The sequence below is a fragment of the Engystomops pustulosus genome, chromosome 1 (genome assembly GCF_040894005.1).
Source record: "Engystomops pustulosus chromosome 1, aEngPut4.maternal, whole genome shotgun sequence".
Lineage (NCBI taxonomy): Eukaryota > Metazoa > Chordata > Amphibia > Anura > Leptodactylidae > Engystomops > Engystomops pustulosus.
In genome coordinates this window covers 187002532-187015695 of record NC_092411.1, presented here as the reverse complement: position 1 = coordinate 187015695, position 13164 = coordinate 187002532, and the positions used below count along the sequence as shown (strand labels likewise).

The following is a 13164-nucleotide window of genomic DNA, read 5'->3' as shown; positions in this document are numbered from 1 at the left end:
CCCCGGAATGCACCATCCCATAGAAGGTGAAGGTGAGCGCTCCCCAAGCGACACATTTGCGGTTTTTAAATGCGGCGGTTTTTCCGAATACGTCGGGTTTTCGTTCGGCCACGCCCCCCCGATTTCTGTCGCGCGCATGCCGGCCCCGATGCGCCACAATCCGATCGCGTGCGCCAAAAACCCGGGGCAATTCATGTACAAGCGGCGCAAATCGGAAATATTCGGGTAACACGTCGGGAAAACGCGAATCGGGCCCTTAGTAAATGACCCCCATAATGTGAATGAAGCCTAAGACCATATGCACAAGATTGAATTGTGTTTTAAAATCAGATGTGTTTTGAAGTAAATGCTTGTGTTCGCTAAGTATTAACGTCCTTTGTTGCTACTTGCACAGCACAAGCATTTAAGTCTACACACGTCTGCGTTTTGGGAGGAGTCTGTATTCAGGGAGGAGATTCTCCAGGTGCACCTAAAATGTAATTCAATCTTGTAAACATGGATGTCCAGCATTAGGTAGGACTAATTAAAAGTAATCAGTGCCTCTGCCAGCTCCTATTGTGGCCCCTAACCTCCCGCTCACATTGTGGCCTTTCATCTCCCCCTCATATTGTGGACCCCCTCATCTCCTAATATTGTGGCTTCTCTCCTCTACCTCTCATAGTGTGGCCCCTCTCCTCCTCGCATTGTGGCCCCTTTCATCTCCTCCTTGTATTGTGGCCACTCATCTCCCCCTCATATTGTGACCCCACATTTTTTCATATCGTCGCTTCTCTCGTCTCCCCCTTTTATCATCTCCCCTCTCATATTATGGTCTCTCAACTCCTCCTGATATTGTGGCCTTTTTTATCTCCTCATATTGTGGACCCGCTTTTCTATCCCTTATATTGTAGCCCCCATGCATACCCCAATATTGCAGGCCCCCTCTCATACACTTATATTTTGAGCCCCTTTTCATATATCCCCATCTTGTAAACCCCTTCTCATATCCCCCATACTGTAGGCCCCTCTCATATCCCCCATATTGTGGGCCCCCTCTCATACCCCCCATAATGTGCCCCCCCTCCTACCCCTCCATAAAGTGCCCCCCAACTGTGGACCCACCTTTTCACCTGTGGGCCAGTCTGAGCCTGTCGCTAACTATGATTGATATATATTAGGTAAACTTGAGTTCATGTAATTGAACTTTTGGCCTCTACCCCTATGGCAGCTACTGGCAGTCCACATGTAGAGACAACACACGTGTTGCATTTTCGAGGACACTCTTCTCTCATCCAATTGAAGTGTGTGTTCTCTCACAATTAGACAGGCACACATCAGGGAAAAGGATTACACATAGATTTATGTAATGGATTAACTAATGCTAAGCTCCTTAGTGGGTCCTATCGACCAAAATAACTACTTAGGTAGACCAGGGACTTATTATTTAAAGCAGAAATACTTAGACAGAAAGTGATGTTCGTTTGAATCTCACTAAAGTCTTCACTTCTCATCCTTTTATTCTATAGAAAAGCAGGTAAGTACTGATATAATGCTGAATTGTATGCATCGTCTTCTATAACTGCTACAACTTTTCTCTTTCTTATATGCCTTTTAATTTGTTGGAAATAGTTAGTATATTAGCTAGGACTGGGATTTCTAGCATGCACTAAAGGACCGTGTCTATAGATGGCTGGCTGTTTAGTAGTCTCCATTTAAGGCTACACACAAGTAAAATATTATAATTATAATTACCTTAATTATTATATTAAAATTATAATTACCTTAATATTGTTTTTCCATTGTCATATATGGGCCTGTTTTTTATGAGCCAAGTTACATTTTTGAATGCCACAAAGGTGTGGGAATGTAATATTTATTGATGAGGGTTTTTTTTTTTTTTTTTTTGTACAAAACATGCAAATTCATCATTCATTATTGTTATTTTTTGCTGTGTCCTGTGCTTGTTTTATTACTACCACAGAGGTAGCTCCATTAGAACAATATTTCAGATACTTCAGGTCCTATGACCTCGACATCTAAATTGTGGCGAGTGGCAGCCAGGCTTACACAGCTGAACAAAAAGTCTAGTTTTAGGTAGTTAAAGGCGTTAAAGGCATTGTTAAAGGACCTGATTGATTTAAATACAGTTGGTCAAGATATCACCAGAACTTTTGATGGAGAACCTGACAATTTGGACAGAACGTTTCTGAATTACATACAACAAAGCATACATTTGGCTTATGCAAATTAGTTTACTGGTACACAACGGATGTGGAAAACCCTAAAGTATTTAGAAAGTATTCATCATTCACTAGCAATTTCCTTTTTTTTTTATTATTATGACGCATTTATGCATCCATCCATCATGTTGGTGGTTGTCCTGTTCTTCCTTCCTACTAATGAGAAGAATGTCTAAGTCTATAAGTGATTTATCCATCCTCTACTATTTTGTACAAACACTAGAGTCCAGGGGGGATATAACCACTACATCACTCATAGCTATGTGAGCTAGTTCATAATAGTAGTTCATAATTCACTACTAATTTCATAAGTACTGCTAAAAGAAATAACACATTTTGTTTTCTTTCAGAATGAACCATTTCAAGTGCATCTTTCTTGCAGCACTTCTCACAATTATTCTTCAATGCAAAGCCCAATCCTGTGTGGTTGACACTTTGAAAGTGAAGCAGGACTTTGACATAAAAAGGGTAAGTTTAAGGGACTAGACATATTGAGGGTTATTATTAAGATGGAATTTTCATACAAGAGCCCTAAAATGAGTAGGAGGCAACAGCAACTTAAAAGCAACCTGTGCCAGGATGTATCCCAAACTAATAACAGTACTATTTCAGGCACAGGCTTTGTTTTCACAAAGTGATGCTGCAATGCAAAAAAGCTCCATCTATCATCCTGAAACATTGTGTTGTCCAAAGTTTGCAAATGCAAGTTATAACAAAGGAGGTGGATGGTGCTGGGCAGCACTTTCAAAAGGGAGCCAGAGCACTTCCTAAATCTCTCTTGCCCTTTTGTGCTTTCTGGCTACGGTACATATACATAAAATATATGTACTTTTGATCATATGAATAGAATTTTATGCTTTGGGAAATGTATAAAATGTAAAAATTGTTCTACCATTAAAATTGGCACATTTTTGGTGCATGTGGTATCCCAACTTGGTAACACTGACTTCCAGATGAAGAACCATTTTCGTCATGAAAGTTTGTAAAACGAATTCAATTTGGCACAAGGCAATTTTGAACAGTTTTTTGGTGCAAATTACACCAGAATTATAACAAATGTTTCTTAGTAAATCTCCCTCCATTGTCTACTGGTGGTGGTCATTTATCTGTGATTCAATCTGTTGATAAATTATTCAAAATCACACAATTGACAAAAATGACATAAAAAAATTGTTAGTGTGTTATATTCTATATGATATCATGGTAAATACTTAAAAGAAATCTACCACCAGGAAGAAGGAATGCAAACCAAGCACACTTAAATGCTGGTGTGTATCCCCTCTCTGGCAGGATCTGCTCTTTTCTTAACTTCTTAATCCTTTTCTTTTACAAATCAAAGGTTCATTTGCATAATTTCTAAAAGCTTTTTTTTCCATAAAAGCAATGGCTTAAAAAGCTAAAAGAAGAGCAGATTCTGAAATAGGGGGCACACACCAGCATGCAAGTGTGATTGGTTTACATCCCTTCATACTGGTGGTAGATTTCCTTTAAGAAAAGGAAATTAGTGTAGTCATGCCAGATGAACGCAGCATTGCAACTGCAAAAAATAAATAAAGTATATATAACTAATATACCGTATATACTCAAGTATTTTGTGCTGAAAATTCACCACTCCGCTTACACTCGGATATATTTAAAAAAATTTATAAACTCAGTACTCAAAATTTCGATGGGCCGGGTAGTGGCAGGTCCGCGGTAGCTCTGTGGTCAGCGCCTCTTCTTTCTTCAAGCCGGCGCCAAGGCCGCAACGGCTCCCTGCACACGGCCAGGCCAGCGCACTCTGTGATGTCAGCAGCGGCATACATCATAGTTGTGCGACGAACGGGCCACGCGCACGGTGCCATCGTGGACCTGGCGCCAGCTTGAAGAGAAAATAGACGCTTACCATGGAGCTGCCACGGACCCACCGCGCACGTGAAGCTAGAACGTCAGAATGGTGAGTACAGAGTTCATTTTTTTTTTACGGGCAGACTACCTACTACAGGGGCCTGGCAGGCTGGCTGGCGACTACAGGGGCTGGCAGGCAGGCTGGCTACTACAGGGGGCTGGCAGGCTGGCTACTACAGGGGGCTGGCAGGCAGGCTGGCTATTACAGGGGGCTGGCAGGCAGCCTGGCTGGCTACTACAGGGGGCGGGCAGGCAGGCTGGCTGGCTTCTTCAGGGGACTGGCAGGCAGGCTGGCTACTACAGGGGGCTGGCAGGCTGGCCACTACAGGGGGCTGGAAGGAAGGCTGGCTACTACAGGGGGCTGGCAGGCAGGCTGGCTGGCTACTACAGGGGGCTGGCTGGCTACTACAGGGGGCTGTGACTAATGTATTTCCCACCCTCGACTTATACTAGAGTCAATAGGTTTTTCCATTTTTTTGTGTTAAAATTAGGGGTCTTGGCTTATACACGAGTGTATACGGTACGAAAATATACTTAAATTAAAAATAATAAGACATACAAATCATGTGGTAGATGTAGACTGTACAGTAATCTTTTGGTTCATGGATATTTTTGGTATACTTTTATTCAGTACGGGGGAAAATGGTACGCGGTTGGAAAAAAAGACCCAGAAGGCCTCTTCCTTCAAGATAATATTTCTGCTGAATACACAGTGGATGAAGATGGCACAATGACTGCATCATCAAAGGGAAGAGTTAAACTATTTGGGTAAGTGAAAGCTAAGCAAAGCCAACACATAAAAATTAAGATATATTGTTTATCTACCGTATATAAGAAATAAAAATAAATAATAGGAATAAGAACATTTTGGCAAAAATTTATTTACAATGTGGAATCTTGGAATTGACGACAATTATTTAATTTCTAGGTTCTGGCTCATCTGTGCAGACATGGCAGCTCAGTATTCAGTACCCGATCCAGCCACACCAGCTAAAATGTACATGACCTACCAGGGCCTGGCTAGCTACCTATCAAGTGGAGGTAAGTGGAAATCCTTGTGTGCTGAATTATTTAAATGTTACAATTAACTAATTTTACCACTAGGATAAAACCCCCACTTGTGGCCTGCATCATGCCAGGATTAAAAATAAAGCTTAATCGCAGACATCTTTGATAACTGTTACAGCTGATCATTGTAGCCCAAGGCTAAAGTACAGTAAGTTACCAACATCCAGAGGTCCATTTGTAACTAGAGGTCGTGTGTAAGTCAGGTTTTCTTAAGTAGGGGACCGCCTGTACATGTGCCCTGTTATGGAGTTTTCTACTAGTGAATCAATTTATTGTAGCATGAGGGACTTTTATAAGGCTTTTATAAGGCCAATATCAAACAATGTATCTTCTAATTAGAATGAAAGGGGTATTCCCATTTAAATAAATGTTATGGTTTGTATAGTGAAAAAGTTATAAAGTTTTCCAATATACTTTCTGTATCAATTCCTTGATTTCTAGATCTCTGCTTGCTGTCCTTCTCTACAAAGCTTTATTGTTTATTTCTGGTGGGCAGAAATCTGACCATGGTCACACATGTGCACGACTTGTTATATCACACAGCCCTGATTGCTCCCTCTGATACTAACAAGCTGCAGACCTGTGTGACCACAGTCAGATCTCTGTCCACTGGAAGTAAACATAGAAGCTTTCTATAGAAGGACAGCAAGCAGGGATCTTGAAATGGTGAGGAATGGATACAGAAATAATATTTTTCATCATGCAAACAATAACATTAATGTGAAGAAATGAGAATACCCCTTTAAGTTAACATCCATCTGAATACTCCAGTCTTGCAAAGTGCCAAAACTAATGTTTGCATAGCCATGGTTACACTTGCTGATGATTAATAGGGAATGAAGGGTATTATGCTCATGCGATAAGCATCACCTGGCTGCAATTTACCATCTTATTTTTTATAGAAGTAGTAAGGGATTACTTAATTTTTCACACGCTGCTTTGCTCCTAATGACACATTTCCTTTATAAATTTGGTATCAATGTGATCGCATCATCCCAATGAATAAAAGCGTCAGAAGATGGCGAAATGGCAAGACATTGTTTTTGCTACAGAAGGATTACCGGTACATATTTTTAAATGTATTAAATCACAATAAAACCTTTATAAATACGGTATCCCTGTGATCATAAAGAATCAAGTTTTTATTGTGCTTTAACACATTGTTAAAATTGTAAAACATCTGTACCATAAACAATGCTTTAATTTCTCCATCTTCTAGCTAGTAACTTTTTCATACTTTTGGGTACAGAGCTGTGTAAGTTTTTTCAAGATGAGCTGATTTTTTCATTGCTACCATTTAGAGGATTATATGACCTATTTATCATTTTTATACAATTATTACAGGGTTCAACAACGGGAATAACCATTTTTGATAGATTGGGACTGTTGGGTAGCAGCGATACCTGACATGTTTATGTTTTCATTTTATGATTTTGATATCAGTTCTAGGGAAAGGGGGTGATTTGAACTTTTAGGGGTTTTTTAATTTATTTTTTTCTTAACAATTTTCAGACCCCCTAAGGAGTCTGAATGCTCCTACCATGTACTACAATACTACTGGAGATATAGAGAATTTGCTGTAGATATGTAAAAGTGTGCATCTGGCACACTGCTACAGATATTTAGCAGTGACAGATCCTAGAGTCTTATAATATTAAAATTAGAAAAGTGGAAATTTATGCCAGTTGTGGAATTTTTTTGTAATCTCTATATATAATACTGATTCTTAAAATATCATTATTAATATATGGGGGCCACAGTTTTATTTTTTTATAAAAGAGAAATACATTTTAATGATTTTTTATTTTCACAGGTGACAACTACTGGGTCATTGACACAGACTATGATAACTATGCTATTACTTATGCTTGCCGTGCTCTTAAAGAAGATGGAACATGTCATGATGGTTATGCCATTGTATTTTCACGCAATCCACGTGGATTTTCACCAGCCATTACAAGGATTGTGAGACAAAAACAAGAAGAAATCTGCATGGCTGGACAATTTCAACCAGTACTTCAATCTGGTATGTAGATGTTGTCATATGAAAACTATAATTTGTGAACTATAATGTGGGAAGTCCAATGGGTGAAAGAGAAACATTTTGATTAAATGTTTTCTACGCTAAACAATGAAGTGGAATGTAGGTTTGTTTTAAACCGTAAATGTTGGCTATGCTTTTTGTTATCTAAACTTTGCAACTGTAAATTACACAGTACCATTTAATGTCACAGCCACATTTATTGTTCAACACAGAAGCTTTTTTAGTTTAATTTCGATATGTTGCCTTAGCTGGAGGCCCAAAATCACCAGCATCTTTGTGTGTACCTAAACTTTTAAGTGCACCTTCACCCCTTACAGCCATTAAGATCCTTATGTATTGTCTTACCCGATATTTTATCTAGCAATTAAGGACTCATTATATTTTATCTGGAGGATCCAAGGCAGTAGGCAGTGCTTATTTGGGTTTTTGAAAAGCTTTGTTGTACACAAAAAGTTTTAAGTGAAACACAACATACTTTATATCACACAGTGTATCACACGTTGCAGTGATGGACAAAAAGACAACCAGTGGTAGAATCATGACTACTTGGCAGACACTTTCTTTTGGAGTTTCTTCCCACCATTGGGATGAAGAGCTTGAAAACATGCATACCTGATTTAGTATAAGAAAGAGCAATTTAAGTAAATTTTTTAGGTTTCATTTACAGGAAACTGTAATTGTTTACATACAGTCTTTGTTCTTTCATTCTTCATATATTAAATTTAAATTTCTTTTCATTCTGCAGGAGCTTGCTAAATATCCTACTTCTTCAAGGGTGGATCCTGAGTAAACACAGTTTAAAGAAATGCACAAATTTTCCTATCCTTGTTTTTGTTTTTTTAATCTATTGGTGCAATTAAATGTTTCAAATGTTATCTCTCTAGGAAATTTTAAATTATGGGTCAATGTAACCAAGCTCCAGGGCATCATTCACGATGTTCATAAGTTATAAAATATCAGTTAACTTTGTTAACCTCTAGATCAAACTCTAAACCTATCATTTTTGTAATCTTGTTGTGTCAATTTTACATTGATATTTTTCAAGTGTTAATAAAATATTTCAAAATAATGTTCCTTTCATGCTTTCATTCTATTAATGAATGAATGACCTTACTCCATCTAATTACCATACAGCACCTTTATTGCAAAATGCAGATCTGGTACTTCTTCACTATACCTGTAATGCAAATTTAAAATGTGTTCTGTACATTATAAATTTCTCAACTTGTCTGCTGCAACTCACAGCAGAAGTCTATGGAAGGGGAGGTTGGAGGAATGATCAGGAACAAGTAAAAAAGGAGAGACATGGGTACAGACAGAGACTGCTGGAGCTAGATAATGGGGCACATTTACTTACCCGGTCCTGCGAGTTCCGCAATTCCGAGCATCCGACGAGAATGCACTGTGCCGCGATTCACTTACATCATGTGTCCGATATCCTGCATGTGCCGCTTCCCCGCTCGAGTTTACCTTCTTCTTCCTAGTGCATGTAAGTGCATGGGTTGCGACACAATTTTAAAGTTAAATCCCGCACTCAATCTGAATTGGTCGGATCGTTCAACGGCCCGGCCCCCAATTTCTGTCGCATGAAAGCCAGTGCCGATACGCCAAAATCGGATCCCGTGTGACACAATCCCCTTCTAAATCCCTGTCTCAGCAGCGCGATCCCAAAAAACTTTGGAAAACCCAACAGAAATGCAGCTGCAGGACCCTTGGTAAATAAGACCCAATATGTTTCTAGCAAGCTCCAAGAGCATTATTGACTTCTACACAGGTCATAAGCATGACATCATAGCAGCTAGTCTCCATCTGCCAGCTCTGGGGTACCTAAGAATTAGAAATAAAGTAGACTCAAAAAAAAAATGTACACATTTTTCAAAAGTGTTTCTAAGACTTTATTTATGGTTTATAAATCTTCACAGTAGTTCTATATACTTTGCCAGAACACTATAGGGTCCTGGAACATCCCAATAGTTAACAGCTCTAACTCTATAAGATCCAGTCACTTTGGCACTTTCTGAAAAGAGAAAGGAAAATTATATTAGTGACATGACACTATACCAAAGGTCTGTATTTTTGCTCTGTATGCTGTAACGCCATTTAGGAAAGGCTCTGGTGTTCCTCCACATAAATACATATGGTGAGACGGTTAAAATTTTTCTAAAAGCGCTGCACTTGAACTTTTAAAAAGAAAGGTATAACCAAAAAATCAACTATTTTTTAACTGGTACTCCAGACTTTTTTTTTGCCTATGACCATGAGCCTGTTAAGGTGGCAGCACCAATGGAAAGCAATTTTGAAGAAATAATCTATAAATAAAAACAAGTTTCCAATGCTTCAGTTATTAATGACCTATCCACAGGAGAGATCATTAAAGGGACTCTACCAGCCGTTTTGACCATAGAAAGCTGCAGAAAGAGTTAGGTAGAAGTCCCAGAGATATATGTAACCACACCTTTGTGCGTGTTGTTGCTGCAGCAGTATTGTAGCTGGACTTGTAGCACTGGGGGGGGGGGGGGTCTCATCAAATGCTGTGTTCTTTAATCTATGTGTTCTATCTACTCCACAGCCCCTCTCCTCTGCTGTAACATCTAACCAAAAGCCTGCCTCTTATTCAGGGTAGTGGGAATGTGTAGCGAAGATATCTCACACAGGAATGCACCAAGTCCAGACACAATCCTGGAATATCAATAATAAAAAGAAATAGGTAGCAGATAGCTCCATCAGTAGTGTTGTGACCGTCTTGTCCCACCAATTTTTTTGGGACTTCCATGTTACAGCTAACAGAACAAGTCGATCCAGTGGTTTATGTAGATGGAGGCCTTCTGATCACAAGTCTGAAAACAGCAGGGGGATGCTCCCTCCTCATGGAGAGATATATGTCTCCTATCCTGGGACCCAACCAACCAAGACTGATATTTATCAGAAAAATAAAGTCTACCAAGGCTTCTATGATATAAACCTGTAACCTATTACAAATACATAAATAGCTATCAAGAACTTAAAAAGACATACCAGGACTATAGGGGAATAAAGTAAAAAATATCTTATTTGTGTTTATTCTTCTAAAGCTAAAGCCATCATAGGAAAACTCCACTTCATAGGTCTTTAAACATCTGTAAAAACAAAACAAAACAGTAATCAACTGAATGTTAAAATTGTCTTTCCCACAAATAAATATGAAATAATTAACCACTGCAATATAAAATCTGTGTGTAAAGTTTGTCAAATTAATAACATACATGTGACACTTATGACATAATCCTACAACTAGTAATGTGGGTTATTCTGCAAAAAATATTATAAATATAAATAATGAAAAACTATCTTTTGAAGATCTGTAAAGTGTACTTACCGTGATACTACATATGTATCACTCCACACCACTGCTACTTGTCCTCTAAAAAGAGGAATAATACGAAGTCCAGTGACCTAAGAAGAAGAAAACAATAGTCTAATTAATAGGACATTCCCTCCTTCCAATCTTCCAGTCGAAGTACAGCATTGTTTTTAATAGGTTGGCATAATAAAACAAATCTACAAGCCTTATGCACACATACCACATATGGGAGATGCAACCACACATCAACAATGTGGTGTGTGCTGTGTATATGATATCTTTATATGTGTATGAAGCTTGAGCAGAAATAAACAGAACAAAAGCACAAACAATGAAAAACGTATCGATAAAAATGTAATGTGAACACAGCCAAACCAAATGTTTTAAATGAAAGAGAACCTGTAAACAGGAAACCCCTTCAATCCGCACACAGAACTTGTTAGATGTCTTTATACATGTTCTACGGATTTCTCTATTCAAGGAATTAGAGCCAACATTCTACTTTTATTGATTCCTCTGTTCTAGTCATAAAGGCGGGGAGCTACAGTATACAGTAAAGCTATCCCTCCTGATACTAAAACTGTAGATTTCTCTTCAATCAGGCAGAGTCTGCTTATAGCCCCCATCTTTCTGAGGGAGTGTTTTATGATATAGCATAGCCTGAAAACGGATCCACTGTCTCTAGCTCACCCGCTCCCCCACCCCCAGGAATTCTCTTCAGCCAGGTTAGCAGTGGCAATAAAGAGGGTAGAGTAGCTGGACTGTGTATTTCAGCTCCCCACTTGCATGACTGGAATAGAGGAATCACTAAAAGTATTTTTAAGAAGAATGCTGCTTCTAATCCCACATATAGAGGCATCAGTGTAACATGTATAAAGACATCTGAAAGCTACGCTGTGTGTTGTGTGTGGGTGGTGGTGGTGGGGGGGGTTCTGGTTCTGGTGAAAGGCTCATTTAAAAATTCAAACATATATTTGCAGAGTTACATCTGTCAATCTCACCTTTCCAGGAGGAGAAGAGGGCTGTTCACAAATATGAACAAGAAGCACTGAAGGAACTGGGAGTTGTACTTTCAGAACAGCATGGCCATCTCCTGGGAATTTTATAGGTCCTTTCATGACTGGGTCCTTCAAACAAATGTTAAAAGACTAGACTGAAAATCCCAATTTAAGTTATTTAATAAGTATCATTATTTATCTAATTGTATTCTAAACTTTACAGCAAATTTTGCATCACTACCATATGTTGTGGTCTTACCTGTAAGAACCCTGGAATTGCTGTTTCTTCTGATATGTCCCCTACACATGACAATGCTGATTATATTTAGCCAATTTATGGGTATATGATATAGTACCTTGGGTGATTCTATTTAAGGCCATAAGTAGAAACATAAATGCTCAATGTTGTAATATAAAGTTTTACCTCTGTATGACGAATCTGTTTAAATTCTTCAACAGAAGGGAAATCTGGACTTCCTGCCTTTTGCCATTCCAAAAAGGGATTTGTTAAAATGTTATCCATATAATATGTTACGTACACAAGATCTAAAACAGAGCAAACAAAATAAAGCATTTCCAGCAGAAAAAAATGCAAATACAGGCAGTCCCCGGGTTACATACAAGATAGGGTCTGTAGGTTTGTTCTTAAGTTGAGTTTGTATGTAAGTCAGAACTGTATATTTTATCATTGTAATCCCAGACAGAACTTTTTTGGTCTCTGTGACAATTTGATTTTAAAAATGTTTGGTTGTCATAAGAATCAATATTAACACTGAAGCTTCATTACAGACACATTTCATAACTGTTTCAGCTGATTTTTGTAGGCTGGGACTAAAGTACAATAAATTACCAATATTCAGAGGTCCGTTTGTAACTATGGGTCATATGTAAGTCGAGTGTTCTTAAGTAGGGGACCGCCTATAGTTTAGGAATGGTCCCTAACTTCTCAACAAACTTTGCATAAAAAAGTAATACAAATGAATTCAAGAAACTTAGGAATATATAAAGAGAAGGTGCTTCTTTGTCCATTTATTTTAGTCTACTAATCTACTTTTAAATTTAGATATTTCTCCTGAATTCTGTCACTGTTGCCAACATGACAGAACTCAGGAGAAATATCTAAGTTTACAGAGATGTTATATTACAGCTCTATGCAGGGTGGGAGGGGCAGCAGTGAGTCAGAGGAGCAAAGTCTCTACCCAGCAGCATTGAGAAAACAGTAAAATCACCAACAGAGCAAGAGCTGAAGACTACATGTCTCATAGCTTAGATAGCCCACTCTTCATTCTTGTACGTTTCCCTATGTGGCATTTAAATAAGTCTCACAATACAGAATTAAAGGGAACCTGTCAGTAAAAATATACCTAATATACTCCTACGAGTAGGTTATCAAACATCTAAATACCTTCAGATTATGTCTTTTTCATAGCTTCATGTTTACACAAATGAATGATGTCAATATCTGCAGAGGGGATGCTCTGAGGTGGGGAGAACTTGACTGCAGTGCTAAGCTCTCCCCTTTCTTGACTTTATACATTCAATTTACATGGTCTTCAACTGCCTGACAACATAGCGGTAGTCAATTTCTGCTAACAGGTGCCCTTTGAT

The 13164-nt window shown here is 38.5% G+C and overlaps 2 protein-coding genes across 2 annotated transcripts in view; one reads left to right on the top strand and one right to left on the bottom strand.

The window, feature by feature from the left end:
* The first annotated feature begins 1363 nt into the window (after positions 1 to 1363).
* LOC140069565 (purpurin-like) lies at positions 1364 to 8287 on the top strand. Its single transcript, XM_072115412.1, has 6 exons — positions 1364 to 1513; positions 2570 to 2687; positions 4738 to 4874; positions 5035 to 5147; positions 6988 to 7200; positions 7964 to 8287. Exons 2-6 carry the CDS (start codon positions 2571 to 2573, stop codon positions 7972 to 7974), a joined length of 591 nt encoding a protein of 196 aa, XP_071971513.1. The 5' UTR covers positions 1364 to 1513; position 2570; the 3' UTR covers positions 7975 to 8287.
* An 802-nt stretch (positions 8288 to 9089) lies between these two features.
* The window catches only part of IDUA (alpha-L-iduronidase), a 63538-nt gene continuing 59463 nt past the window's right edge, over positions 9090 to 13164 (bottom strand). Inside the window, exons 10-14 of the mRNA XM_072115402.1 lie at positions 11981 to 12102; positions 11560 to 11685; positions 10574 to 10650; positions 10234 to 10334; positions 9090 to 9235 (exon numbers count right to left, since the gene is read on the bottom strand). Of these exons, the coding sequence (XP_071971503.1) occupies positions 9135 to 9235; positions 10234 to 10334; positions 10574 to 10650; positions 11560 to 11685; positions 11981 to 12102 (527 nt within the window). The 3' untranslated portion in view covers positions 9090 to 9134. The remainder of the gene's footprint in view (positions 9236 to 10233; positions 10335 to 10573; positions 10651 to 11559; positions 11686 to 11980; positions 12103 to 13164) is intronic.